At 36.6% G+C, this 26,567-nt stretch overlaps 1 protein-coding gene across 5 annotated transcripts in view; it reads right to left on the bottom strand.

The window, feature by feature from the left end:
• LOC119787787 (chemokine-like protein TAFA-1) overlaps window positions 1-26,256 on the bottom strand; it is a 187,747-nt gene extending 161,491 nt beyond the window's left edge. For all 5 annotated transcript variants that reach the window (XR_005281367.1, XR_005281368.1, XR_005281369.1 and 2 more), the window contains exons 1-2: window positions 26,061-26,256; window positions 23,751-23,887 (exon numbers count right to left, since the gene is read on the bottom strand). Coding sequence is in view for 2 of the 5 variants with exons in the window: in XM_038291825.1 (XP_038147753.1) it covers window positions 23,751-23,874 (124 nt within the window). In the remaining 3 variants the exon portion in view is untranslated. The remainder of the gene's footprint in view (window positions 1-23,750; window positions 23,888-26,060) is intronic.
• Between the last annotated feature and the right edge of the window lie 311 nt (window positions 26,257-26,567).

The raw sequence follows: 26,567 nt of genomic DNA, 5'->3' as shown, positions 1-26,567 counted from the left end.
GTTATAGGTTCACATCTAGAACCTTTTGTTGGTATGCAAGCAGTCCAAACAAAACAGAAGACTTATTTAAGCACCTTTTCATAGTTAAAATGTCAGATTTTGATGTAATTAATTTTTAGTAAACAAGTGATGGTAAAATATATGTCTGAATAAAAAAATATCAGATAGATCTGAATTTCTCATTTGCTCAAAAAATTTGATTTTTAAGAGCATTTCTGTTTCTCACTATTTAAGTAATACACGAGAACAATTAACAATAAATTATATATTTCAATTTGTGAATCACACAGATAGGGAAGAATGCAAAGTCGAACGATTTTCGAAGGGTCACTGACACCCGCCAATACCATGATTAAGTCACAAAATTTCATTTCAAAGCTTGATTTATGGTTGCGTCTGTGAGGTCTGCATAGCCAAATTAAGCATTTTTTAGCTTCCAAGTCCCCCGATGCAAACAAAATTTCTGCACCTAGGAAAACTTGTAACTAGACAGATAGATACTTGTGGAATAACATGGTAAGTGTTAGGCTTGTCCCGATCCGATACGTGGAACGCCGATATTGGCAAAAAAATGCGTATCGGCAAAGCATGTAAAATGCCGATCCAGACTGCCGATCCAGTTTTAAAAAAAAAAATCCGGTCCGTATTTTCCAGTTTCGCCGATTGAAACGATCCATTCCACTATTTTGCGCCAGTGTTCCCCTGTTTTGCATTTTTATTAAAACTTACAGTAATACTTGCACCTTTAACTGTTTACAGTTTTACTGCTCACTGTGCAATTTCAGATTGCTATTCGTAATTTTGTCCAGTTTGTGTTTATCTCTTAATAAACAGGTAAGTTTGTTGTTACCAAGCATTGTGTTTTATTCAATCTCACCTAATTTAGCTGGATAGATGTTATCAAGAGTACTAAAACCCTTTTCAACATGAGTCTTACAACTAAGGCTAAATACTTTAACTTAAACTTAAATACATGCTCGGATAGGCTGGTATCGGCCAGTATCGGTATCGGATCGGAAGTCCAAAAACAATATCGGTATCGGATTGGAAGTGCAAAAACCTGGATCGGGACATCTCTAGTAAGTGTGCAACATTTCCTAATCCCAATGGATCATAAATGTAAACAACTAGAGACAACTCGTGATTTAGCTCAAAACTACCACCACTGTCAACAGACTGTGGAAAACATCATGAAAAGAAATTACTTTCGCTGATGGACGACACGAAGTGGCTTTGAATACGTTGTCAACTGCTGCATTTTCTACTTCCTCATGTGGTGTGATATAAGCTTGCTATTTGTGCCGTAGACGCTCCCCTGGATGAGGGAAAAGCCACACAGAGCACAAAAGCTGCAGACGTTGTTATGAATGGCTAATTTTGCATGCAGATCATGGGCATGTCAAACATAGCTCAATCTTAAAGAATATGGCAGTTCATATAGTGCTGTGTCCAGGTAGATTTTTGGAAAGTTGAATAGAAGGAAAATATGAAGTAAAGAAACAGAACAAAAGCAACAAAGATAACTGTACTTAAAGAACTGTAACACATAGACACATCTGGAACATTAGCTTCAACTGTGGCAATCCGTATGTTAAACCACTTCTGAACCAGAGACGGCATAAGTGTCTTGTCTATTAGGAGAAAAAGGACAGGACTGCTTCTTAGGGGTCCAAAGTATTGCTTTTCCAGAGAAATGTCAAAACTGCATTTTATTTGGAAATTCATGTTTCAACAAGGGTTTTACAGCCCGATAATCCCAGTATTTATAACTGAGTATAAGGTGTCTATATTCACTACTTTGCTGCTGCTTGGTGTACAGGGTTTTATCAAGAGTACAGACTCTTTTTAACCCTGATTTTTCTTTCACACAACTTACCATATTCTGATTTGATTAAATGTTACAATCTATAGAAGTGATATAGCTGAAAATATTTACATTATTTACAATCTGATTTGTTTTATATTTCCCTCTTAATTTGTACTTTTCACTAAAAAACCCAGTCGTAAACTCAGACTTAAATTTATCTTAAAAAAATCCTTATTTTCAATAAACTGACACATAAGTCAGAAAAATATAGAAATGAATGTCATTATAATTGAAACTAAAAAAGCAAGCATATAGCAAATTTTATTATCTTATTTTGACACCATATAAGTATTTAGAGCTTCTTTTCAGCCTTTAAACTTGAAACCTTTAAACAGACATACAGTAAAAAATTTCTATTCAAGACATTTTAGAACAACAATACAGCACTCCTATAATAAACAATACTTTTAATTATGATATCATAATTTGAATAAGAATGATTTTCCAATGTAAACAACAAGCAAAACACATTAAATGTTTTTTAGATAAAATTAAGCTGGGACACAATTTTCTTGTAGGCTGTAAGCACATGAAATAAGCAGCAAGAAATTGCATTTCCTTCATTTTGTAGGGAAGGGGAACAGATAAAGAGTACAGTATCAAGAATTGAAACAGAATTTTTTTTTTTTTGGTCAGTGCCACCTATGTGTAGTTAGTTGCTCAGACACCTTCCCTCAGTTTCCTTTAAAACTTGATGTGTTCAGCTGGTTTTAGATGATTGGATAAATCCTGTGGTTTGTGATTGCAGAGTGGGTACAGTCGTTAGGTGTGATTCTCACTCATTCAGCCTGGATACAAAATATGCTGGAACCAGACCATTAGTCTGAACTTCAAGTCTCTTTAAAATCTGTTAAGGCTGTTGTATTGTCCCAGTCTAAGAAAGATGAATCACAATTTGTCTGGCTCACTCTGATGGGTCTACTTCAGGTTCACAGTTCAGGCAGGATCTCATTTTAATCTGGACCACAGGGTCGTTGTGGCTGGTTGAAACATAATAGAGCAATGAGCAATTTCATAGGTCAACAGCTTTGCAGTTCTTTTGAACAAGCTTATATGATCTTAATCACTTGGAATAATTGAACAGAATTGCAGAGCATCAGACTGGTCACATGCTAATCTAAGTGAATAGCCACTTTTCTACTTCTGCTAAAAAGTCTGGGGCTTCTCAAAAAGGGACAAGCTCAAGAAAAAGAAGTACGACTAGAAGATGCTGAAGGACCACAACAATCACAGTGGATAAGACCACCAGACAAACCGCTAGTATGACCAGCTGAATGCTATCCTGTTACACAGGCCCACATACACTGTCATTGGGGCCAGTAAAGACTCAACGGAGTGAGTGCTGGAAGGTGCTAGCCAAGAAGAGCTCTCAGACATAGAATCAGAATAAGTGGCTGGTTCTTACATGTTCTTAATATATCATGCAGCAGGAGAAGGGAAAGTTTGTACCAAAACACGTGACCGCCCTGCAACATATGCTATTTTTTACGTTTACTAAATAATATAATAAAACCACGTTTAAGGAAAGAAAACAGTCACAAAAACGTCAGTCACAAGCTTTAATCTAATATTATAATACTATTTTTTTGGTACCTGTAAGGTGCCTTCATACCCCATTAAAAGAGGGCTGTTCTATCCTTGGGTTGGTGTCTCGTTAAAAGTTTACAGAGATACAAAGTAAATATATATGTGTATATCTCTATATATCTATATCTATATATTTATATCAATATATATCAATATATATCAATATATATCTATATATATAGATAGATAGATAGATAGATAGATAGATAGATAGATAGATAGATAGATAGATAGATAGATAGATAGATAGATAGATAGATAGATAGATAGATAGATAGATAGATAGATAGATAGATAGATAGATAGATAGATAGATAGATATAGATTTGATATATATATGTAGTATACATTCCTCATTATATAAGCATATATTTCAAAGATATAGACAGACCTGCAATTTAATATTCTACACTGCACAGATATTCTCAACACACAACCTCAGATTCATGAAAAATGCTGCTCTGTTCGTTATTCCTGCTTAGATCTCCCTCATCCATTATCATCTGATCTTTTATATTAAAAAAGAAAGGCAGATTATGAAGAAATTTTACATTTATCCTAATTCTAATCTTTCCCATCAACATAATCTATTTTGTATATTCACATTTCTTCTTGCATGAGAGCAGATTTATTAGCTATTGTATCATGTTGCTACAGCAAACCAATAAACAATATCTTGTTATGACACAGGCTGGAACAACCCACGATGGCATTCCTCCAAACACCAACTCCCACACTTGTACTTCTTTATCCCACCTCTCTTTTATCTTACTTTGTGGAATCTCTGTTAACCAAAGCAGCACTGATGTTTAGGATTTATTTTACTGCACAGAGGCAGCAGGATAGGATAGTAGAAATGAATAAAGATGTTATATCAGAGTTCTCCACTTAACTACAAACCAAATGCATACTTTAAAAAGATTACATACTATAGAACAATTCTTTTAAATCCATGAGAGATAAGAGAAAATTAAGAATGTTTAAATTTAATTTAATTTGATTTAATTCATTTAGTCCAAATTGATTTAGTTCAATTCAGTTCAAAATACAATCCTTGAATTGCATACAATTCTAAATTAAATTTTTAGGAGTAATTATTGAAGTATTTTTGAATTGCATACAATTAAAAAATACATCAATAATTACTCCTAAAAATGAAATTCTGTTGTAACAGATATTTTTTTATTTTTTTTTTTTAAGTTATTTTAGAAGCCAATGGCTGTAGGTTGGAAGGATGTCCTGTAGTGGTCTATCTTGAGGTGGATCGGGAGGAGCCTCTGACTGAGGACGCCTGCTGTTGCATGACAACATGATAAAGAAGATGCTCAGATTTGTCTACAGTGTCCTTCATTTCATGTTAATTGCTTTTTGGGAAGTCCTCTCCAGAGATTGAGGAGGACTTCCCAGGACAGAGCAGGCCTTCTTAATTAGCCTGATTGATGCTGCTACTCCGACAGAAAGCGGCATGGTAATCGACATGATATTCAGAGAAGAGAAGTAACTAGTTACACATTATAAGTACTTATGTTTCTATAACTACGTACAATGTTTGTGTATGTACTTTGTACATTTTGAAGTGGTTTACAAAAGACCAACTTTTATTTGCACTTGAGTATGATTTGATGTAGGTATTTCAGAGTAATCAGGTCTTAATATGGAGGCTCATTAAACAGGGGCTAGCAAACCCACTTCACCAACTGATCACAAGGAAAAAGAAAGGACCAGTTCAACTTTAGGTACATAAAAGAAAGTGCAAAACTGCAATGTTAACTGTTCGCCTAAATAAATCGAGTTATCTAGATTTAGTAACTCGACATCAAACCTAAACAAGCATATGACGGTAAGAAAAACTGACTTAAAAGCTTATTTTTAAGTTATACAGTTGTGTATGACATGGAAATGGACATTCGTTGTTGTTATACTGTTGAAACCTGGTAGTGGACAGAGCTAAAAGCTAGAAATAGCTTTAATCGAGCTTATTGGGGGGCATCTAATTCCTGGATATAGAAGCACAATGGTCTAGTTGAGGTTCGAGACTACGACCTTTTAAACACCCATAGTTAATGTAAATAAATTCCATTTTGATTGGAACATAGAATTATAATGTGTTGTTGCTGAATGTAGACAAGTCAATGAGACAAACAAGGATTTTGAGATGATCAGCTGCAGAGAACCATCAGGACAGCAGCAATTTATTATTTATGTCCCATTAAAATACCAGTTGAGTGTTTGAATGTTTTAGTAATAAGGTTATATGATTAACATAACTCAAATTCTTTGTTCGTCGCTGTATTACTCACAGCAATCAGCAATCAATGTTCAACAACATATGTTGATGTGATAATTTTGTACATAAAATACCTTTAATCCATCACTTAAAAAAACATTTTGTTTATCAAATTATTTAAAGATACTTCTAACACTTTATTAATTGTAAATGTTCCTCTAGGTTTCTGTATACTAATTATGAATTACGGCTTGATAAAGGGAAATAAATAATACATTTTTTGTAAGCATTTTCATTTATAAAGATGCTCCTTTAATTAAAAACATTTTTTCTTTTTAAAATGCTTGAGAGTAACTTTATTTTGCTCTTGAAAATGTAACTAAGTCTCTTGTTCTAAAATAATACATTTATCCTGGCAACTTAACTAGTATTTAAATAAAAGTAACATAACTTTTACTTAAGTATATTATTTTTGGGCTCTTTCAACCTCGGATTATAATAAACTTGGTAATAGCTTAAAATGACATAAACTATCCTAATAGCTTAAGCTAATACTTTTTATATTAATGATTATTCTTCACAACTCCAATCTTAGGCCTTTAAAAAAAAAAATTCTGTTTAATGGTACAGTATCTGCATCTAACTAAAGCTCTGTTGTAGATGGACAATGTTCTTTTAAGTTCTACCCTTTAAAACTGATGTTATGAGCTGAGCCAAGGCTTGCCAAGCTGAGGCGTGTGTCGAGTAATGGAGCGGGCATTTCTGCGAACCGATATATAGAGGCTTGCTTCACTTAGGGGATGGGCCAAAATCAATGATGTCTGAAGCTTTGCTGCCACCATACAACATGACCACATCGAGAAGGGGTTAAGATCGCCCAAACTTTGACAGCCTCAGTAGTCAGCCAAGATGTGAGAATTTGTAGGAGAGCTGTGGTCAGTTGGATAGTTTGGATATATTCTAAGAATAGATTGGTTGAAAAAATGATTATAATTAATATTACTAGTATTTAGTCTCGTTGACTTAAACTCACACCCATGATTCGTCATGTTTTCGTCATCAAAGATCCATGTTTAACTTGTCAGTTTTCGTTATCGTCATGAAAATAAAGGAGCTTCAATGAAATTATTTCGTCATCATCATTGTTGCTCACAGTGTTGTTTTCTTTTTTGAAAACAACACTGTGAGCCAACCATTCAATTCAGGTCTGTTAACAATAGGGTGCATCCCAAAGTAGCAGGAAAGTAGTTCTTGAGGACTGGATTGAAGCACCCCTGCCCTAAAGCCTCCTCTTCTCCATCAATAGCAAGTAGTTTACAACAGAGACACCCCTACTTTTTGCTTTCTCCTGTAAATCCTCCAAGGTGTAGTCAAATTTCTACTGCGTGATATAACTGCAGACCTGGAGTCCACAGTGACTCCCTTGACAGTACGCAACTCCTCTATATCCAAATAAGGGGTGAGAAACAGCAACTCTTGCTGAAGTCTTGCTTGATGTTAAGGTGAATCTCGGTCCCTTCAGAAGAAATATTGTCACCCTACCAGACAGAAGATAAGGGTAATGCACTGTGACAAAAGTGACAAAGATGGTGATTCTTTGGCTGGCATGCATTCTGCACAGAGGGAGATAATGGAGCGTCAGACAGACGTGCTGCTCCCTCCATTGAATGTATCACAGAAAAAAGTCCTGTATTTTATTAAAGACTGATGCTTTGACACTTGAGTGCAAAAACTATGGGCAGAGGTGAAATATAACCCTGAAAGCTAAATTATAAGAAGAAAGCCAGAAAGTTTTCTCTCCTATTTAGAGAGAAACACCTCACCACACTGTGCTCTGTGACGTATGCTAAAATACAAACGAATTTGCCTGCCCTCCACACAAGGTGAGCACTGTTCGAAATTTTCTGCCTTATTAGCCAAGTGTACTGAGCAGGGGTGGTAATGAATCATAATGGAAACAAATCAAGAAACACTAAGTTGAGGAAAGCAAATACAATAACTTGGTTAAAAAAAACTTTAACCTGATTATCTGAATTTACAAAAATCAAATTAGTACTACCTCATACATCAATTTATTACCACTGGTAAATTACAACCATGAATTTCGATGCACATATCTTATGTCATAATCCGTTAGCATATGTGTTCCAATGAGGCTTATTTGTCAAATTAAACATTTTTTTGAATATAATTACTTTTAAACACAGTAGGTAACTTACTTTTCACGAAGAACATTTTTGTTGAGAAATGTTTTTATCACTCTGATGTAATATTTCTATACTAAATATCATGTTGTTATTATCAGTAAGCAGTAAAATGGCAATTAACAGAAATGATCAATATTTTGCAAATCCACCAGGCTTTACAGCTGCAAATGTTATTCACCATGTTTTTTGCAAAACTGTTTTAACTATTATTTTTTATAATAGAGCTCAGGTTTAGCGAGAATGGAAGGAAAGCATGTGTAAACAAAGATTTCGATTTCTTGCCTAACATTCCCAACCAGGCCGAGTTCTGGACTTTGGCTGAGTCATTCATAATAAAAAAAAAAGATTCCCCTGAAGCTCTATGCTTTTGCTGTTACCCTATTGGAAGATAAACCTTCACCACGGTTAAAAAACTTTTGCAACATCTAACAGTTTTTCTTCTTTTTCTAGGATTCAACCGTGACAATAAATCCTGTTTGACAATAAATCTCACCTCTACTACAGATAATAACCCAAAGGCCTGATGCTGCCGCCACCATGTTTCAACATAGAAAAATGTGATTGTTGTAATGTGCAATGTTATTTCCCCTTTAGCTATTGCATTCGGCAGGTACACCCAAAAGTTTGTTTCATGTATCAACTAATCCTGGACACATTGTTCCACATTTACTGGGTTCCCTTCATGGTTTGTGGAAACTGCCTTTCTTCCAAGGATGAGCTTGTTTTCAAATCCTCCATAAAGGACAGATTTTTGGAGTGAGACACTAAGACATACACTTTAGGCAAGAAACCAGCAGATGCACTTTTAGAAAGTTTTCAATTGAGTGGTAGGTTTCTGCAGCCTGGCCAGCCAGCATTACTTATACTAGGGCCTAAGTAAGTCTGGTAACCCCCAATACTCTCAAACAGCCTACAACAGACTGGAGCAATCACAACACACGAAGCAGACTAATAATGCAAAAGCGCTTTTCTGTAACCATGACAGACAAGATTGCTGTTGCAATTGAGAAATGATTTATTGATACCCTTTATTATGTTCTGAAAGGGGCTGTTCATATTGTTAAAATTTCAACAACTGGCTGTTGTAAGAGCTTATCTTAAATAAAAGAAAAAAAATTATGCTTATTTTGCATCACATTCATAATTATCTGATTGATTGTAAGCTCTCTCTGTTGACTCTTTAAGCTCTGCCTTTGAAATCAGGCTCTACCGAATCTTTCTAGATTTCTAGACTAATATGAAGTGTACACTGTATTAATTAGTCTGTCGCCAGGATAAGATTTCTGAACCAGTGTGGTCCTGTTTCTCTGACCGTGACTGAGTGGATGTGCTCTCTTCGTCCTCTGGCATGGGAGCTGCCTTGGAGCTCGTCTGCCTGGCTGTGTGTTTCCTGGACAGGGCCGTCTTTTACAGCTGCTTTTTGTATCTCTGCTTCTCTCTCCTTGAACCCCCTCCCACTGAGCCTGGTTCTGCTGGAGGTTTCTTCCTGTTAAAAGGGAGTTTTTCCTCTCCACTGTCGCTACAAGCATGCTTAGTGTGAGGGATTGTATTTGAGTCAATGAGTCGATGCAATCAACTGGTTTTCCTTAGATAGAAAACTTTGTATCGATTTGACTGTATGATCTGGTTGAACTGTAAGGTGCCTTGAGATGACATGTGTTGTGAATTTGGCGCTATATAAATAAACTGAATTGAATTGAATTGAACCTAATTCAAATCAACTATGGACCTCTTGGTCAGGTTTTTAACTAACATACTTTTGCATACCCTTCCCTTGTAACTCTATAGATGTTCATGCAATTGTCTTAACTAAAATGTAAAAAAAAAAAAGTAATGTTTAAGGCAAAGCTACTGTCCCTAAAAAACCTCTGGGTGCCTTGCAGAACAGCTGTATTTACACCGGGATTACATTTTCCAGAGGTGGACTGGTTCCCCTTACTAATGGGGTATTTAACAATGGCTACTAAAAATGCATTTAAGAGTTTTTGGATTTCTATTTATAAAAAGATTTTAGAGCCATGCCTCATTTTCCTTCCACTTCACAGTTATGTATTACTCAGAGTTGGTCTGATGCATGAAACCAAATAGCGTTTAAGCTTCTGGCTGAGTTTTACAAAAAAGAAAAATATTCTATGGGTATGGATATTTATGCAAAACACTATATTCTAAGATGCATGAGATCAGAGTACAACTAGGTTTAGAGAGTAGATTGTAAATGTCGAACTGCTGCAACATTAAAAGCTTCATTTGTCTTTCAGAGAGGAGATTAAGCTCAAAGGCATTTAATGCTATATCTACAAGCATATAAAGAGAAAAGATATGATGGTAAGAAAAAAATGTGATAATGAATATGGTTATGCAACGGTACAGTTCAAGCACTCTAATCACGCAGACGTGCCTTGCATTTTGCTAATATAAGAGGACTAAAATCCACGCTGTGGGGAAAAAAATCTCATGATCAAAGACAGAATCTGTGCGGTATTCAGTTCAATCAGCTCAGTCCTAGTAAATTTCTCATATTGCACTCACATACGTTATTCTCCTAACCCTGCTGATGCCTTCAGGTAAAAGAGAAAGGAGGGGAAAAAATCCTCAGAGAGGCATTTAATCCACATTTTCACCAAGCTCACTAAACTTAGAAAAAGCAGGTCAAAAGGTCTTTTCTTTGGAAAAGCTTAGTGTCTCAAACAACCTAAACCTCAGGGATGTGGGGATGAGGGAAAGAGAATCTGCTGCCTGCCTTACTGCCTAAAAACAAAATGATCTTTCCCTGAGACTAAAGACCTGCAAACTTAAAGGAATTGTCACACAGAAGACCAAAATGTAAGGAAGCTTGTAGAGAGTACAAGTGTACCATAAGATTAGACGAAGACGAGTCCGACAAGAACAAAGAGAGGAAGTGCAGTAATAGTCAGGACAGTGAGAAAGACAAAGATCCTGTGGGTCATTAGGCTAGAGACTGACACATGCAGGTGCCACCTCATCCGTCATTCTCTCACTCTCCTGCCCAACAGCCACTGAGGCGCCGAGCCGTGTTCACTAAGCCTGACATGTGCTGGAGTTACTGTGGCAAATGAAGATACACGGCGCAGCCTGTGGATGCTAATTGTCCTCCTCCATTTTCAACAGTATGTCACCGTACAGTGTGAGTGAGTGGCATATTAAATCCAGGACACACAACTCGGCACGCAACATGGTGGTCGAAGGAGATTAAAATAAGACTTGCCGGCCTTTTACTGAGGCATTTGGCCGCATCTGTATCAAGTGTCGCATCCAGTCCAGCCGCAACACGAAAAACATTTAGCTGTGACATCCCAACCTAACTTCCATTATTAGAGCATCTGCTGTCATTTTAGGCTGCAATAAGACAATATGCCTCTGTCTGGGTGCAGCAGCCACATAGATTCAGCCAGACACATCAGACAGGACAAATAGACCTTGCCTAATGCTGACAGAGCCTTCCCGGGTGGAAAATTTAGACAAGACATTCAATCATTTACTTGACAAGTTGGGAAATATTCAAGCGAGAGGATTTCTGTTTCCATAATTCCAAACTCCATAATCCATTTGTGTCTTCTGTCAGGGCTCGGCTGAGTGAATCCCTGGGCCGAACTGAGAAAGAACCCTCTTCTTGGCTGCAAACTCACACTATTAGGATTACAAAAAAAAATCTCTATATAAAATGTTTCGGATCATTTTGTGAGAATACAAATATCTGTCTCTTCAGCTGCCAAAAAACTACTTATATTTACTGGCTTCTTACAAATACTGTTTGTTTGCTGTTTGGTACTTTGCAGGAGAGCATACAGTGAAAAAGTGCTGCCTACTACTGCTGAAACAACATTCTGGAAAACCTGAGTCAAAGCAACAAAACTGCAAGCTAGAAAACCAGAAAAATAAGCCGGGAGACATTATAAGGCTCTGTTAAGCAGAGACATACAGCCGAGTCAGTTAATAACTCCCTTTAATGTCTGCCTTCAAAGCAGAAACACTGATTTTAACTATAAATATTTAAGACTATAAACTGTCAGTGAAAGTATGGATCAATTGAGAGCAAAGGCAAGGGCTACTCCTTGCAATTCTTCTGCAGTTTTTTGTACTTACTAAAACCTATATGTGGTAAATAAAGTATAAGGGAAAACAAAAGTAAAAAATTCTGTGCGTTTTTTCCAGCATTCTCTGTGATTCAGGTTCATGACAGAAATGGAAGTATATATTTCTCTTTTGATGATTACTTTTCTTAAGGTGTGAATGCTCACACCATAGCACTGTAAAAATAGTTGTCCAGTTTCCATCAGAGAAGGTCCTTACATCTCTATTTTGATAAATGAGCTACTTGAAAGAGACAAGCCTTCAGCAATAAAATACTGAATTAACAATTTTTGTTTTACATGTTGCTGCATTGTGATGCTCTTTTGCATCACAATCAGCTAGCAACATGTCTCTTAGCCCCATTAACATTAACAAGCTATTTGACTGCTTGAGGAGCCCACAGGTGATAAAAAAACTGCATAAGATACAACATTAAAAAGAGATGACAGTGTTATAGAGTGAGTTAACCTTTATAATGAATGTGCTGCATGTAGCTTCGGCTGCACAGTGGAGCAGTTGCTTTCTGTTACTTTCAGCGAGACGATCCTGGCTGAAGCCATTCTGTTTGGTGTTTGCATAGTTTTCTGTGCATGAGCGAGCTCTCTCCAGGTGATTTATACTTTACTGTTTTAAGCTTGCAGAAAAATTCTAGGTAGGTATCTATGTCTTTCTGTGTCCCTTGGGTAAATATGAGTTGAAACAGAGGCCTTTTTCTCTCAACCACTGGCTACTAGGCTGTACAAGACTGGATATTTGTCATACCAATGTGCCCAGTGTGCAGCAGAACAACGCAGGTAAAAACATTATCAAAGTTTCCTGTTATAAAACCGGAGCAAAGATTTATATCTTAGAGGGAAAGAGACTATCACAACCATCAAATGGTATCAGCATACAGTATGATCTATAATTATTGCAAAAATACATCTTGTGACCTTGACAGAACATTTAACATAAATCATTTTCCAAAGAGGAATGATCAAATATCAAATACCCCTACTTTATGTACTCCAACCTTATGTTTTCTTTTTTTTTTTTACAAGACTAAGTGCTGTTATTGATTTATTTTCTCTACTTCATGTGTTTCTGTTAAAGGCTGTATTTTGTTATTTAACTATGAAAAATATGACTAAAAACACTCTCTTGCCTACCCTTGCACACAAGAGACAGTAAGTGACACAGGATTTTTTAAATCGAAAGGGTTTAATATGATTTTAGTCCACCTGTCAACAATAGCTTCAACCACTCTGTGAAGGCTTTTTATAAGGTTTACACATCCTTTTAACTGAATTGTTGATTCCCTCTAAAATGTGCATTTACAAGGTTTGCTACTAAAGTTGGGTGAGAAGGTCTGTTTCCATTTGGATTCAACTCAAAAGTGCTCATTTAAGTTGAGTTCATCTATTTTGTAAAACTCTTGAATACATGCAAGATTTTGCAGCCCCTAAGACTGAACAAGTGTTTAGTGCAACAGTTTGCATTCCTAGGTGTTGGATCTTAAAGCCAGGTCACACCGTTGGCGTACAACTTTTTTCAATGTCACACTGACTGCATATAGAGAGGCTCAGACTAGGCAGGGTGAGCAGATTTTCACTTCCGTCTTGTTGCTATACAAATTTAAACAATTTTAAACATTTGACTGGGATAGATTATTAAAAGTTATTTAAATAAATAAATAAAACACCAGCGCAGCTATAAAGCAAAGCCCCACTGAATGAGTCTGTGCAGCATCTCAAACCAGAACAGATAGAGATTGTTTATTGGCATATATTAAAAAAATAATGGGAACTATAGCTAAAGAAAAAGAAATTGCAGCAATAAAGGCTGTGGGACGGTTTATATGCTGACTGAGGCAGTGAGAGGTGATTGTCAGAGAGAGAGCTGTGAAGTTTATCTGAGTTTGTCTTTTTCTTTTTTTAAAAGAGAGGAGAATAATAAGATTACCTGCATGTTATTTTTTTTTTCAATTTTTGTGAGGCTCAAAGAAGATTATTGTTTTAGTATATCCCTTTTCTATCGAAGCTTTTTATTCCCCCAAGGAGAGTTATAAGCTGGTCCTCGTTGTTTTTTGTGAGACTCAAAGAGGATCACTACATTTTCTGTTTTCTGTCCTCCTGAACTATCATGGGTAAAGGATTCTTTGTTCTTGCACGGCCCTGTCCTGCTCTATATTCGATGTGCGACTCCAAAACTGACTGTTTCCCCGTGTGATTAACACATTTTATTTAGTAATTTCTCCCAAAGCCGACGTGTTTTACTTTGTAACCGCATCTGTCTTCCTATCAGACCCATGAAATTGCTGCTGAATTGCTGCATAGTCTGACTAAGAAAGATCTGGGGTTATTCTCAGTCGGAGCTACGCAAGCCCTCTACAGAAAATGCTGTTGGGTGTGTTCAACCCCATTGATTTTCATAAGCGCTAAACGCCATAACCTCACCTGACACGATTTTCTGTTGGATCGGACGGAAAATCGGATTTGGTGTGTCCTGGGCTTTATGCTCTTCTGACCATGGAAGCAATTAGATCATCAAACTGAATCATTTAAAATTTCAAACTAGACTTGTGCTTCAAACACTGACCACTAAATAAGATAACGTTTTTAACCAAAAAAAGCATAAACAGAATACAAGCCTATAGACACATAAGTCTTAGAAAAAAAATGTCACGCAAATAATTTATTGATTAATTTATGGTGTCTATTTCCATTTTGAAAACGAGGCACAGCATAATAATGAATCAATTAGTGTGTGTGATTTTTGGGGTCATTATTAGTGAACATTTGATTATGAGGTAAGAGGTAAGTCTAGAAAATATAGCCAGACTATTACAGTTTCTTTCTTTCGTTTCATAAGCTTTAAAACAGAGTGTAATAGGATTCCAACATTTTAGGTGACCGCTTCCACTATCACAGACATTTAAGTCCACTAATCCATGACAAATTGTCTCATCTGATCCATGACAACTCATCTGAGAGACCAACAGAGATAAGATGAGGGCGGGGCTGCTTGCCACAAGCGGACAGAGTGTTGGGAGGAAAGAGGTCTAGCCCAAAGTGAGTGCTGCTTAGCACCTGGACGATCAGGAAGTACCGTAATTAGCGAGTCTTTAAAGGGATTTGTTCTCATTACCTTGAATGGCAAAGATGTATGATAAAGACACATCACAAAGCATTCACGATGCACCCCATAAACTAACAGTTTTAAATGCAACCATGGTTTCAGGTGGAAATTGAATATAGAGTTTCTTCAATGGGTAGATAGCTGGATTTGTAGATGTCATGTTCAGGCAATGAATGCATCTGCTCTAATTTGCATTGTCTATCATATTTATTAGCCTATGATCCATTATAGGTTGTTTTACATGAGACATGTATCAATTAAAAATGGAGATTAAAGAATAACATGAGATAAAGGGATGCTGTCCAACATTCCTGCCTGGAACAGCCATTTCATGCCGCATGAATGTAAATTTCTGTACAATTCTGGATAAAGAACTATTTCTACCTAAGTCTACATCCTACGCTTTCCTTCCATCTACTTTACTAAAGCATCACAAAAGCGTCACTTAGCTGCTTTTTAATTGAATTTCCTTTCACCATCAATTTGCACGCTAATTAGTCGCTGCAATTTAATGAGGATGCAAATAAAACTGGTTGAATTGCAAAACAAAAACAGAAGGTAAAGGCTGGTTGGATAAGGCATCTATATGGGCAGAGACTGGTGGATATTTTTTTCCCCTAAAAAACAAACAAGAAATGCTTGCACATTGAAAAGGGGTATTTCTTGGAGAAGCCTGTTAGAGAGACAAGCACATTCTTTACCTTGTTTCTGTTGCTTACAGTCAATTTTGACAACTATGGAAATGAGTAGAGAAGTGTGGGTGCATTTAGTTTCTAAGTGGTTGACGGTAATTCGGAGCAATAAGAAACACTGCCAGACAATTGTACATTTTCTAAACTAGCATTCAGTTCCGTCGGTAAAAAGAAATCAAAATTCCAATCTCAATTTTTTTTTTAGTTTAGGTTCAACCCGTTGCCCCTGGTTTTGCTTTTTCATCCCCAGGAAACCTCTCTCTGTTGCTCCTCCAGTAACCTGAAAAGGTACATGGTTTCAGAATCAGCGCAACAGTGTTTTCATAAAATTATAACTCTAAATTTACAACTTGCATCACAGCTTGTGATTACACTGTTGCTCAGCATTTTGAGATATGATGAATTTCAGCTAATCAAAGTAATTACCTGTTTTTCTTCTTTTTTTTTTCCTCTAAAGCTTTCTAACGCACAGGGAGCATTATGGCACAATGAACAATGAGCTCATTAAGATACATTTCAATCATCTGGGATTAGAATTTACAAGATATCTCAGATCAGCTAAGAAAAAGTCACAGCCGAACCACTTTCTATATTTTTCAGGCCACCTTTACTTCAGCTTCCTAAATTTCAAGTCAAGGCTACACAGCTGTGATCGGATATTTACAGACACTCATCATAGACAGGAATATCAAAATGCTCCCTTATGATAGAATCTAACAGCATTTTTTTTTTGCATAAAATTAATATAAACCACACTGCTTTAAATGGTTGAAAAGCAAATTTGCAAGTTTCTATCATCATTCTGTATAATAATTTAAACCATCTGATTAGAAAGTGTTCATCTCTTTTGAATATATTCAATAAAAAAAAATCTTAGCTTTTAGTCATTAAAATGAGCCTTTTTCCAAAAACGCTTAACAGCCTTGAGGAAAGGGCCACTACATGAGCTTCATCTCAACCTTAATTTTTGTTCAAAAAATAGATTTAATATGTTTTCTATAATTGTTGTCCTGTTTGAACACAGATTCTTGTCCAATTTTTGACTATTTAGCTATTCAAATTTGAGGAACTTAAAGAATTTGAAGGTTGTTTATCTTCCTACGTACAAAACAGAGGTGCAAAGCAGTTCCAGGGAGTTAAAATATGTCTTAATAATGTAACTTGGCAAGCCTGATTAATAATGTGTAGCACTCAGGTTTAGTTCTTCACATAAATAATTGTGTACTGCTCCCATGGAATGTGTTCATGTAGGAAGGTCCTTCAGCAGAACCTTTTGAGCTAAATGTCATGATTGTTGGCTGGAGTGCTGGTTTAATTCATCATTCAACACACCTGTCGGCTCCGCCCCATTTCCAATCAGCCTCAATCTGATTCACCTGCTTACCTGACTATATAACCAGCTCTGACTAGTCACTAGTGCTGGATTATTAAGAGACACCAGTGAGTTGAATCCAGTATTCCTATTACTTGTCTGCCTGCCTGATTATGACCTCAGTCTGAACCCTATACGACCTGTCCTCTGACCTGTTTTCTGAGACCTGACCTCGCTTTCAGATTCTCCCCTGGTTTGTCTCTGGATCTTGGATGCCCACCTACCCAAGTTTCACTTAACCTATCCTGGTAATAAATAAAATGGTGAAACTACATATACTTTTACAAGCTGCTGTTCTTTTTTCAAAGATAAAATCAGACAAGAGATGTGATAGCAGTAGCTAAGCATACATACTCCTGCACTGCCTTGTTTACTTTAGTTCAGCTGTGGGCTTAGCAGCTCTTGCTTTCATCACAGCTATATGTCTAGCACTAATACCATAATACTACAACATGATTGGCTTAACTGTTTTAGGTTTAACTCTAACGACTAAAGCTGGAGAAGTAAGCAGCCTTATATAATATTTTACAATCAAACAGTTTTTCACATTTTCATGTGTTGGTGAACTCACAAATAATCTAAGAAATTTAACTTGCAGACGAAGTTATAGAAAACGACAGAGGTCTAGGGTCTTTTTTTGTACAATGGACCGATTTAATGACAAACGGTATTATTTTCATGGACTGGATTGCAGCTGTAGTACTCTCTGGTTGCTTTAAAATAAAACCCTAAAAAAACAAAGTGCATAAAAACAACCTGCTAATTACTCACAATAGGGATGAATCAGCAGAAGCCCTGTGTTGCTAAAAGACGATCGAGTTTACAGTGGGAGGAATCACGCCATCATACATCAAGAGTGAGCCGAACATGAATGTAACGGAGAGAAACCAGTTTTTTTTCAACAAAAAAAAAACAACAAGCAAACAAAAAACCATTTAGACTTGTCAAATAAATCCACTGGAAATAACCAAAGTAATTTATTTTTTTTTATGGCCCACACAATGACCAGTACCGGGCTGGGGCTAGGTTGAGGTCTAGTAAACTTTCAGCAGGATTTAAACGCATTGCCGTTTAACTATGGAGCAGATATTAGATAAGCCACTTAAAGGGGAAACCATATCTTTAGCTTTTGCCATGTGTTGTTCCTGGTTATCTTTTTCTTTTACAAATACTGATTGAATTCTGTTCATCTTATGAGAGTGACATTCAACGCTGTATCTGTTTTGGAGAAATGTGGATGTCATTCACTAAGAGGCGTTGTCATATATGAAACAAGCCATCACATTTACTGGGCCAATAATCTCTCCATTTTTCACTATTTTGATCTAATTAACAAGTTAGGTACTTTTTATTAAACATTGGTGTTCTTATAGCAATACCATAACCTATAAAACAGGTTTTATAAAACCTATAATAACCTAAAAATACCAATTGAAAAAAGCAAACTCTCACTGAAAATCCATTCTTTCTAGCAATTTTGCTTTCAGACATAAACATATTAGCCTAAGTGTATATGTTGACGACCTTTAGACCAAATAACTTTATTTAGTCTAAGCCTAGATGATGTATATACAGTAGCTCTGTATATTGGCTATATTTAGACCTATCACCAGTACTAAAAAAGACCCATTGTGTCATAATGCCAGTGACTTACTTTACAGCCCCAAGGTGTCTTTAGTTTTGAAAGCCTCACAATGTTTGATCCATCTGACTTTAAAACTAATCATAAGAAGGCATTTTAATGAGTATTCTTTTTCTTAATTCCTTGGCCCTAAATGTTATTAAACACATTTGGACTATGGCCCTAATGCTAGAATTTGTTTCTTATGTAATGATCATAAAATTATCTGGGAAGAACGTGTTTTTATAGCAATTTATGTGTAGAAACTTTAAAATCTGGGATAACTTCCTCCAATCTGGTACAAAATGTAAACATTAATTGTATTTCCTTCTGACTTTTTTCCAGAGAGCAGTGTGAGCAGTCAATAAGGGTCTTTGTGCATCAACAGTGCTGGTGGTGAGCCCTTTAGCTCAGTGCTGGCAGGTGGAGAGAGTGCATAGCCTGGCTTGTTTATGTCATGTCACATTCAGCTCATCTGTCAATGTAGTGGATTATTTCTTGAGAGACCAGAATTGGCTGCCCGGAATCAGGACACCATCAATCTTCCGCCGCACTAGCAGAACGCAAGGGGTTGGGAGGAGGGCTCTTTGTGATGCAGAGGCGTATGGGAAAGAAGAGAGCAATGCCACTACCCAAGCAGGTGGGGAAGCAGACGTCCTACACCTCACTCACTCTTTAACTTAAGTTTTGAATTAGGTATAAAAAATAAAAAAAAGTGAAACTTGAAAGCTTGAGTCGTTTTTTACATCAGCTCAAATCCCTGCGTTGCCGGAGGGAGATGGGATGACTAATAAAAATGCTGCAAGATGATCTTACAAAGATCATAAAACAACATATGATAGCTCCTCTTACATAGCCTCAAAACTGTTTCTTTGTGTGTTTTAGTTAATGTCCAATGGCTGGTAGATTTTCTTCCACTTTATTTCTCACAGTCTGAATGGCATTTGAGAAATGATGCCAGACTTTTAGAAATAATGATTACTGGAAGATGTTAAAATCCTCAATGTTGAATGACTGAGCAGAAAGCAATACATCGGCATTGAAAGAAAAAACAGGTTAATGTAGCCTTATTTAATTTTTACCATCAAACTGTTTTTAAGTCAATAAATAATTAACATCAGCTAATGGATGTGTATATGAATCTATGATTAGGCACCTAAAAAGGCACACTATGCTAACGATTATCGCCACACACTTAAAACAACAAAGCTTTAGAGTCGATGGATTTTTTTAGACATCTCTTTTTTCCTTTCTGTATGACATATTGCACTCTATATATAGCTAAGCTCCTTGGGCTCAGGAAACCAGAGAGCTTCTCAAATTATAAAATCAATTATAATTCAAATATTTATCATAGCATTTCAATTCAGAGAATCTCTGGTTAGATCGAGTAACAGCACGTTCATGGCTGAGAAGGATTTATGTGGACTTTTTCCTTTTGGGAGAACATTATAAACAGTAAACTGAATCTTTTGCAAATGAGAATAATCTGTAGTTTGTTACGTGTCATTCTCCTGAGTACTCATGATGACCTTGAAGTGTATTAACCATCCTGGTAAATTACTGGTTACTTTTGTTTTTACAAAACTAGCTATTGCGCTTATAGAGATGCTTAGTGAAACCCTTTTTCTAAATGGAAAATGGTCATTTCACTTTCAGCTACAACTTTTTGTTGCTGTCTATCTGGAATGTAAAAATCTGAACATTATCTATACTCTATAAGGTGACACTGACAGCAACACTGTTCAGTGTGGAAACTGTTATTGAGTGAGGGAAACTCAAAGCTTGTTTTTTTCAGTTTCAGTGATTTCACAGTTTAATAATTAATTGGGAAAAGGCAAATGGATTATTTAAATTTTAAAAGAAAACTGTATCTTTGTTATTAGTAGATATATGATTGCAGTTCATTCAGAAGAGAGAGCGAGGCCTCTAGAAGAAGGCTTGACATGTCATTGACGTTTCGTTTTTGTTTCACTTTGGACTTTTAAATGATCTCTCTTAGAGGATGCTGGATCTGGAAATGTTGGAAAATCTAAAATGGACGGTCTGCATTTGTTATTGACACAAATGGTCTGCTGCTTACATAATTCAAATAATTTGGTATGAAAAGATCACTAATCTTTAACGATTACATCTAAAAAATAATGATGCAGCTATGGAAAAAAGCTGCTTGCAACAGAACATTAATCTGTAACCTAAATTAAGAGATTTAGTTGTTTTTTTTGGTTAAAATGAACATGACATTTCATGATTTTCAATGAAAGAGTGAAATAAAATTTTAACCAAATGATTTTGTTAGATTTTACACAAATATGCAAATATTTTCAAAAGTTAAGCAAAAAACTGGGCATCCACAAACACAAAAAGGGAGAAATACATTCCTTTTGACCTTGGTGTCAGTCTGTTGTGGATGTTTTTTTTTTACAGACATTGCATAAAAACAAACAGGAAAGGGTCCTTAGGCTATAGAAAAACGTCTTATTTCTAAATTATTGATCAATTCGTGACTTTGCATATATTCATGCTAACAGAAAAACATGAACCTTTGCAAACAGTTAGTTTCTTTATTGCTAATATCAGAATTGTCAGCAGCATGTTGTTAATCAAAGCTCTTTTCAGGGAGGGCATTTAATAATAAAGTTTAGACTCTTCTCAAACACATTAAAAACCTGACATACCATTTTTGAATTTTTCTTTAAACAATGTTCAATTAAGTTTAGTGTATCTGCCTATTGATTTAACTGGAAAGAGTGAATATGTATGTAGAAAATGTATTTTTTTTTAAATGAATAAAACAAAAAAATATTAACCCAGTGAAAAATGAATTAACCCAGTGTACTTATATCTATTCTGTCTTTCTATTTTTTGTATTACATTCCATCTTCATTCCCTAGAAACAAAGTAGCAAGACATAAAAGTGTTAATAGCGACAATTATGCATTAAAACAGACAGATTTCCTCTTCCCAATTTTAGTTTCTTTTCAATACATGAAAAACATTTAAACAGTCTGTTTGGCTTTAAGCATGGAGTCCCCAGCCGGGCTTTCCAGGGTACAGGGTTGTTTCCCAGGCTCAGTGGGACACTGCTCTAAGGAATACAAACAGAAACCCAAGGTTTAAGCTTCTTATGGTGAGAAGATATAGTATTTATGAGAAGATAAAGTAGCAATATACCAACTCTCTGATCATTTTTTTTTATTTATTTCAAAATAGTAAAACCCTGCTCTGTGGTAACTGTTCTCTCACACACATGCCCTGACATTGCCTCATCAACTAATACTAATTATAGATGACAACTAAGGTTAGGGACAACAGGAAATTTTGTCAGAATTATGTATTTTACTTTCCTTTGCTGTGGAGCTTAAAAGTAAATCCTTGCCCAAAATGTTGAATGATGCATCTTTACCCAGCCATAAAAGGAGAGCTCATTGTTGGAAAGCATTAGATCATCAATAACAGCTCCTTTATCCTCACAGGACCCAAGAAACGCCACCCCATAATGGCTCCATGAGAAGACAGCATGTAAGTGTGCGAGCATGTAAACTTCGATGCTCTAATGTGTAATGGACATTAAGAGTGTGAGTTGATCTGTCTGACAGCAGACCTTCCTGAACTGTTGGCTACTGCTGTCTTTTCCATGCGTGACTTTTTTTTTTAGATATATAGCCACAAGGGGTAGAAGTGGGGGACAACAACTATCTTTCTTCTTTCTTGCCCTCCCCTTTGGGTCCAATGCATTATTCAAAAACGACACTTACTGAGCCTTGCACTTCCTTGTACATCTTTGGCACCAAGCTTGACTTGCCAACCAGACAAAAAAAGAAAAAAAAAAAAAAAAAAAAATGGAAGTCACCCTTTAAAAATTTATTCAAGACTCTTCTCATATGAATCTCTATCCCGTTTTTGCTTCAATTAACGGGGGCAGGGATACTTTGAGAACTTTTTTCATCCATCAGTGCTGGGATTTTCATGTGTCAGCTGTTCCGAAGCAAAAGTAAGCCAATTCTCCGACAGGCTGCTTAAAGTCACCAATGTTCACAAGCATAGAGAATTTGGGGCTATGTTTTTTTCCTATTGCTCTGCTTCAATTACTGCCGTCTTACTTGGCAGGGTAAGACACAGCGAGAGGGAACTAAGCAGTAGACAGCATCAATGTTTAACAGCGGCTTGGCATGGAGAGAAAGCCCCACTCTGCACAAGGGTTCAGCGTGGAAGTAACACTTATTGTTAGAAGCTTAAGGAAAGCATTTGCTTTGCTCTAAAAAAAAAAAACCCTTTGCCTTCCATGTAACACTCCTACATGCACCATACGCAATTCTAGTAAGCTTTTCCATAATCAGAGAATTAGATCCGCCTCCGTGTCTACCCTCCCCTTTAGCCCTTGCAGTGCAAAAGGCATCAAGCTTAATTGCCAAGCATTTCTAGTGCAAAGGAGGAAAACATAATTGTCATTTCAGTCTAAGCCGTAGTGATCAAAGCTCCCCTAGCTACCAGCACAGTAATATGGAGTCTTGCCCATAGCTTTTCCTACTCCTATTAGTCTTCTGGCTAGAATCAGGGTGTACTAGTCAAGATTCCCTCATCAGATAACAGAGTCATCTCCCATTTCCCACTTTGAGAGGAGAAACTAGCAGCACTTGCATGTTAAGATCCAAACGGCAGCAGAAGGCACGAAAAATGAACTAAACCTTTTCAATTGTATTTCTTCAGTGCTGCTAAAAGTCCAATAACATAGAGCAGAAAGCACAATTAGCAGCCCTAACCTCTGCTTGTTCATTATAACTTCAAGCACCATGAATCATCATGTCGCTCTGACATGGCAAGTCACTCTGACACACTGCAGCAGGCCTTGTTTTTTCTCTGTCAAACAGCCAGAGCTGAGAATACCTAACCTAGAGAGGGCAACATCTTACACGCTGCTTCACTGGGCTGTGGGGTTACTGAAACTAAAGCGGCACATTTACATACCCAGAGTGAGGATGTTAGTGCGACCAGGTCGGGCCACATGGTGTTGCTGGATGGTCTGATAGAGCGTGGCCTGGCACAGCAGCAGGAAGCCGAGGCTAATCCACATGGCCAACAACCAGGACATGGTAAGGCCGAGTCTGCAGTGCAGCAAGAAGTAGGAAGAAGTAACATAACTCTGTTAGAAGAGATGTATTCAATGATACTGCAGATATCTGTATGAAACACAAAGCACTTAAATATAATAGCATTAAAAGCATGCCCATTTACTGCAGCAATATAAAAACATGTGCAAATAAATATATATATATTTGTGTGTGTTTGTGAGACAAAGGAGACTTCACATTATCAACTGAGGGAATTACAATCTTTAACAAATTTGCTCATCAAATTATGTCAACTCATTTGTAATTGACCTAAAATTATGGTTGGTAAAAAAAAAAAACATTATGAAAAAAAAAATATAAACACACATTTTGTTTCTTTTTTTTTGCAGCAATTTTGACCTTTCATTTATTAACAAGATCAATTTAGGGGAAACTGGCTAATTTGGATCCCTATCTAGTTTTTCATATAAATGAGATTTTTTTTAGACGTTTATAAATGAGTTTTTCATTATAAACTTTAACACTTCATACTCTTGCTACACAGTTTCACCCACTTAGTTTAAGAATAACTGTTCTTTTTTTTTTATGTATCTACTATTATTTCTTTAATTATTATTCTCATCATACCTGCCAAAAAAGTAACTAGGCCTATATTTTCTCTAGAATGTTTAAAAAGGGATAAAAACCACAGCAGTAAAGATACTTATGCAGCTTTACAAAAAACTAATGCAAGAAAAAAAGAATAATCAAACTTGTTTTCATATCCATATCGATAAACTGGCATATATCACTGATATAAACAGACAGCGGTCTCTATTAAATTAAGCCAATGCCTAACTGCTATTGAGTTGCAACATATGTAGACACACCTTTATCCTGGCTTAATAATGAGATTCCCCTCCTTTCCAGGTGGTGTTATTCCTTCTTACCAACCAACTGTCTAAAATGAGAAATTGTTCTTGCATAACTCCACTTTGAATAAAACATTGTTTCCTTATGTTGGAGGAGTTTATTCAACTAATCCAGGCGAATGTCACTTTTAAGGCAAATTGTAAAGCCTAATACCTTGTTAGTTTTATAGGGACTCACCAAAAGCTATTAACTATGCACCACTATAAGTGAGTCATTTTATGATCTAAGCATCATACTGTAAGTCTTAGTTCATAATTTATACCAACTGCAAGGGCATTAAAATCCAATGTGCACAGCCATTAACCATTTAACTTTAAAAGTAGGCAACATGAAAGCAGGTGTGGTTTAATGTTTTATTCAAAGACAGAAATCTTGTCTTTTTTGTGTTATGATATGCAACTGATGTCAAGTTTATTTGACTAATCAGAAAAATCTAAAAGTTAACTCAGGTGAGATTATAGCTGCTTAACCAACACTGAAAAAGTTGAATATGAATTTAGAATATCTTTATGAGGCAGCGTTTAGAATGAGCATGAATCCCCAGTTGCTTTTCTGCAACCCCAAGTGTTGTTTATAGGTCTCCATATTTGCATGGCGTATTGAAAAGAATTGCTGCGTTTGCACAGTTAATTGTAACTGCTAGAGCCGCAGATCTACAGTAATCTGAGGAGGGTTTTATAGAAAGAGCAAAAAAAAAAAAGGCAGTTCACTGCAGCTTATTTCCTGAGCAGAGAGCGCAGCAGCAGAGTTTTAGTAAAAAAAAAAAAAAAAAAAACAATAGAAGATTATTTACAGGGTATTTAAATCCAAACAAAAGAGGCAGTTTTCGGATGGATTCAGCCCACGCTCTTTACAGATGCAGACTCGCTCTCACTTTAGTGGTGCAGCCTCAAACCAGACACTCAGAAATGAAAAAGTCCAGCGGGAGGCAGAAAGTGAAAACGGACGGAGGGTGGAAGCGTGAGACGCACCTGCAGGCACTGGCGCACCTGCGCGCACACAGCTCTAACAAAGCAGGCGAGGTTTTTTAGCTCCAACAGACTAAACATCACCTGCTGCGGACACAACTTCTGCTATGAAACAACCAATATTTTCCCAAACGAGTAAAATCAGCCAGAATTTAGATACATTATAAATGGATATTTCATGTTTGGTTAAATCTGAATACAGAAAACACTAGAAAGCCAATTGAAATCATCTTCAATCACTCCATATATATTTTTTAAAGACATTCTTTTACATCAAATCGCCCTGAGACACCAGAGGAATTCCTGGAAATGTCCCACACCCTTACCTGAGCAGTGCGTTCAGATAGGAAAAGAAGCTCAGTCCCAATCACAGCCTGCCCGTTTTAATTCCATCCATTATGAGGAAACCAGGGGGGGGGGGTAAATAAAATTCCACCTGCGGCTAAGCCCCCCCAAGAAAATCTATCTGGAAGTTTTCCTGCCGTGATTTCTTTGTTAAATCAACAAAAAAAGTCTCTCCAGAAAAGCTGAAAAGATGTTTGTCAGAAACTGACCAAGGTGTGACAGAGTCACCGCTCTATCAACCACATGGATACTGTTCTTCTTCCTTTTCTTCCTCTCTTTCAGAATCTCTAAAAACTCCTCTGCTGAAATAGATTTAAAAAAAGGGTCTAATTTGCCCTCCTCACTTGTCTTCGCCCCCCCTCTCTCTCTGTCACGCGCTCGGCGGAAGGCTGCGCTGGAATGACCGCTCTGTCTGCTCTTGGCCGCGTCCCCCCATTGAGAAGCTGCGCTGATAGTATGAGCCTCAGTCCTGCCTTCAACGCTGTAAG

Source organism: Cyprinodon tularosa, unplaced genomic scaffold (assembly GCF_016077235.1).
Source record: "Cyprinodon tularosa strain WSP-4 unplaced genomic scaffold, ASM1607723v1 ctg300, whole genome shotgun sequence".
Taxonomy (NCBI): Eukaryota; Metazoa; Chordata; class Actinopteri; order Cyprinodontiformes; family Cyprinodontidae; genus Cyprinodon; species Cyprinodon tularosa.
This window is presented reverse-complemented; position numbering and strand designations above follow the sequence as displayed.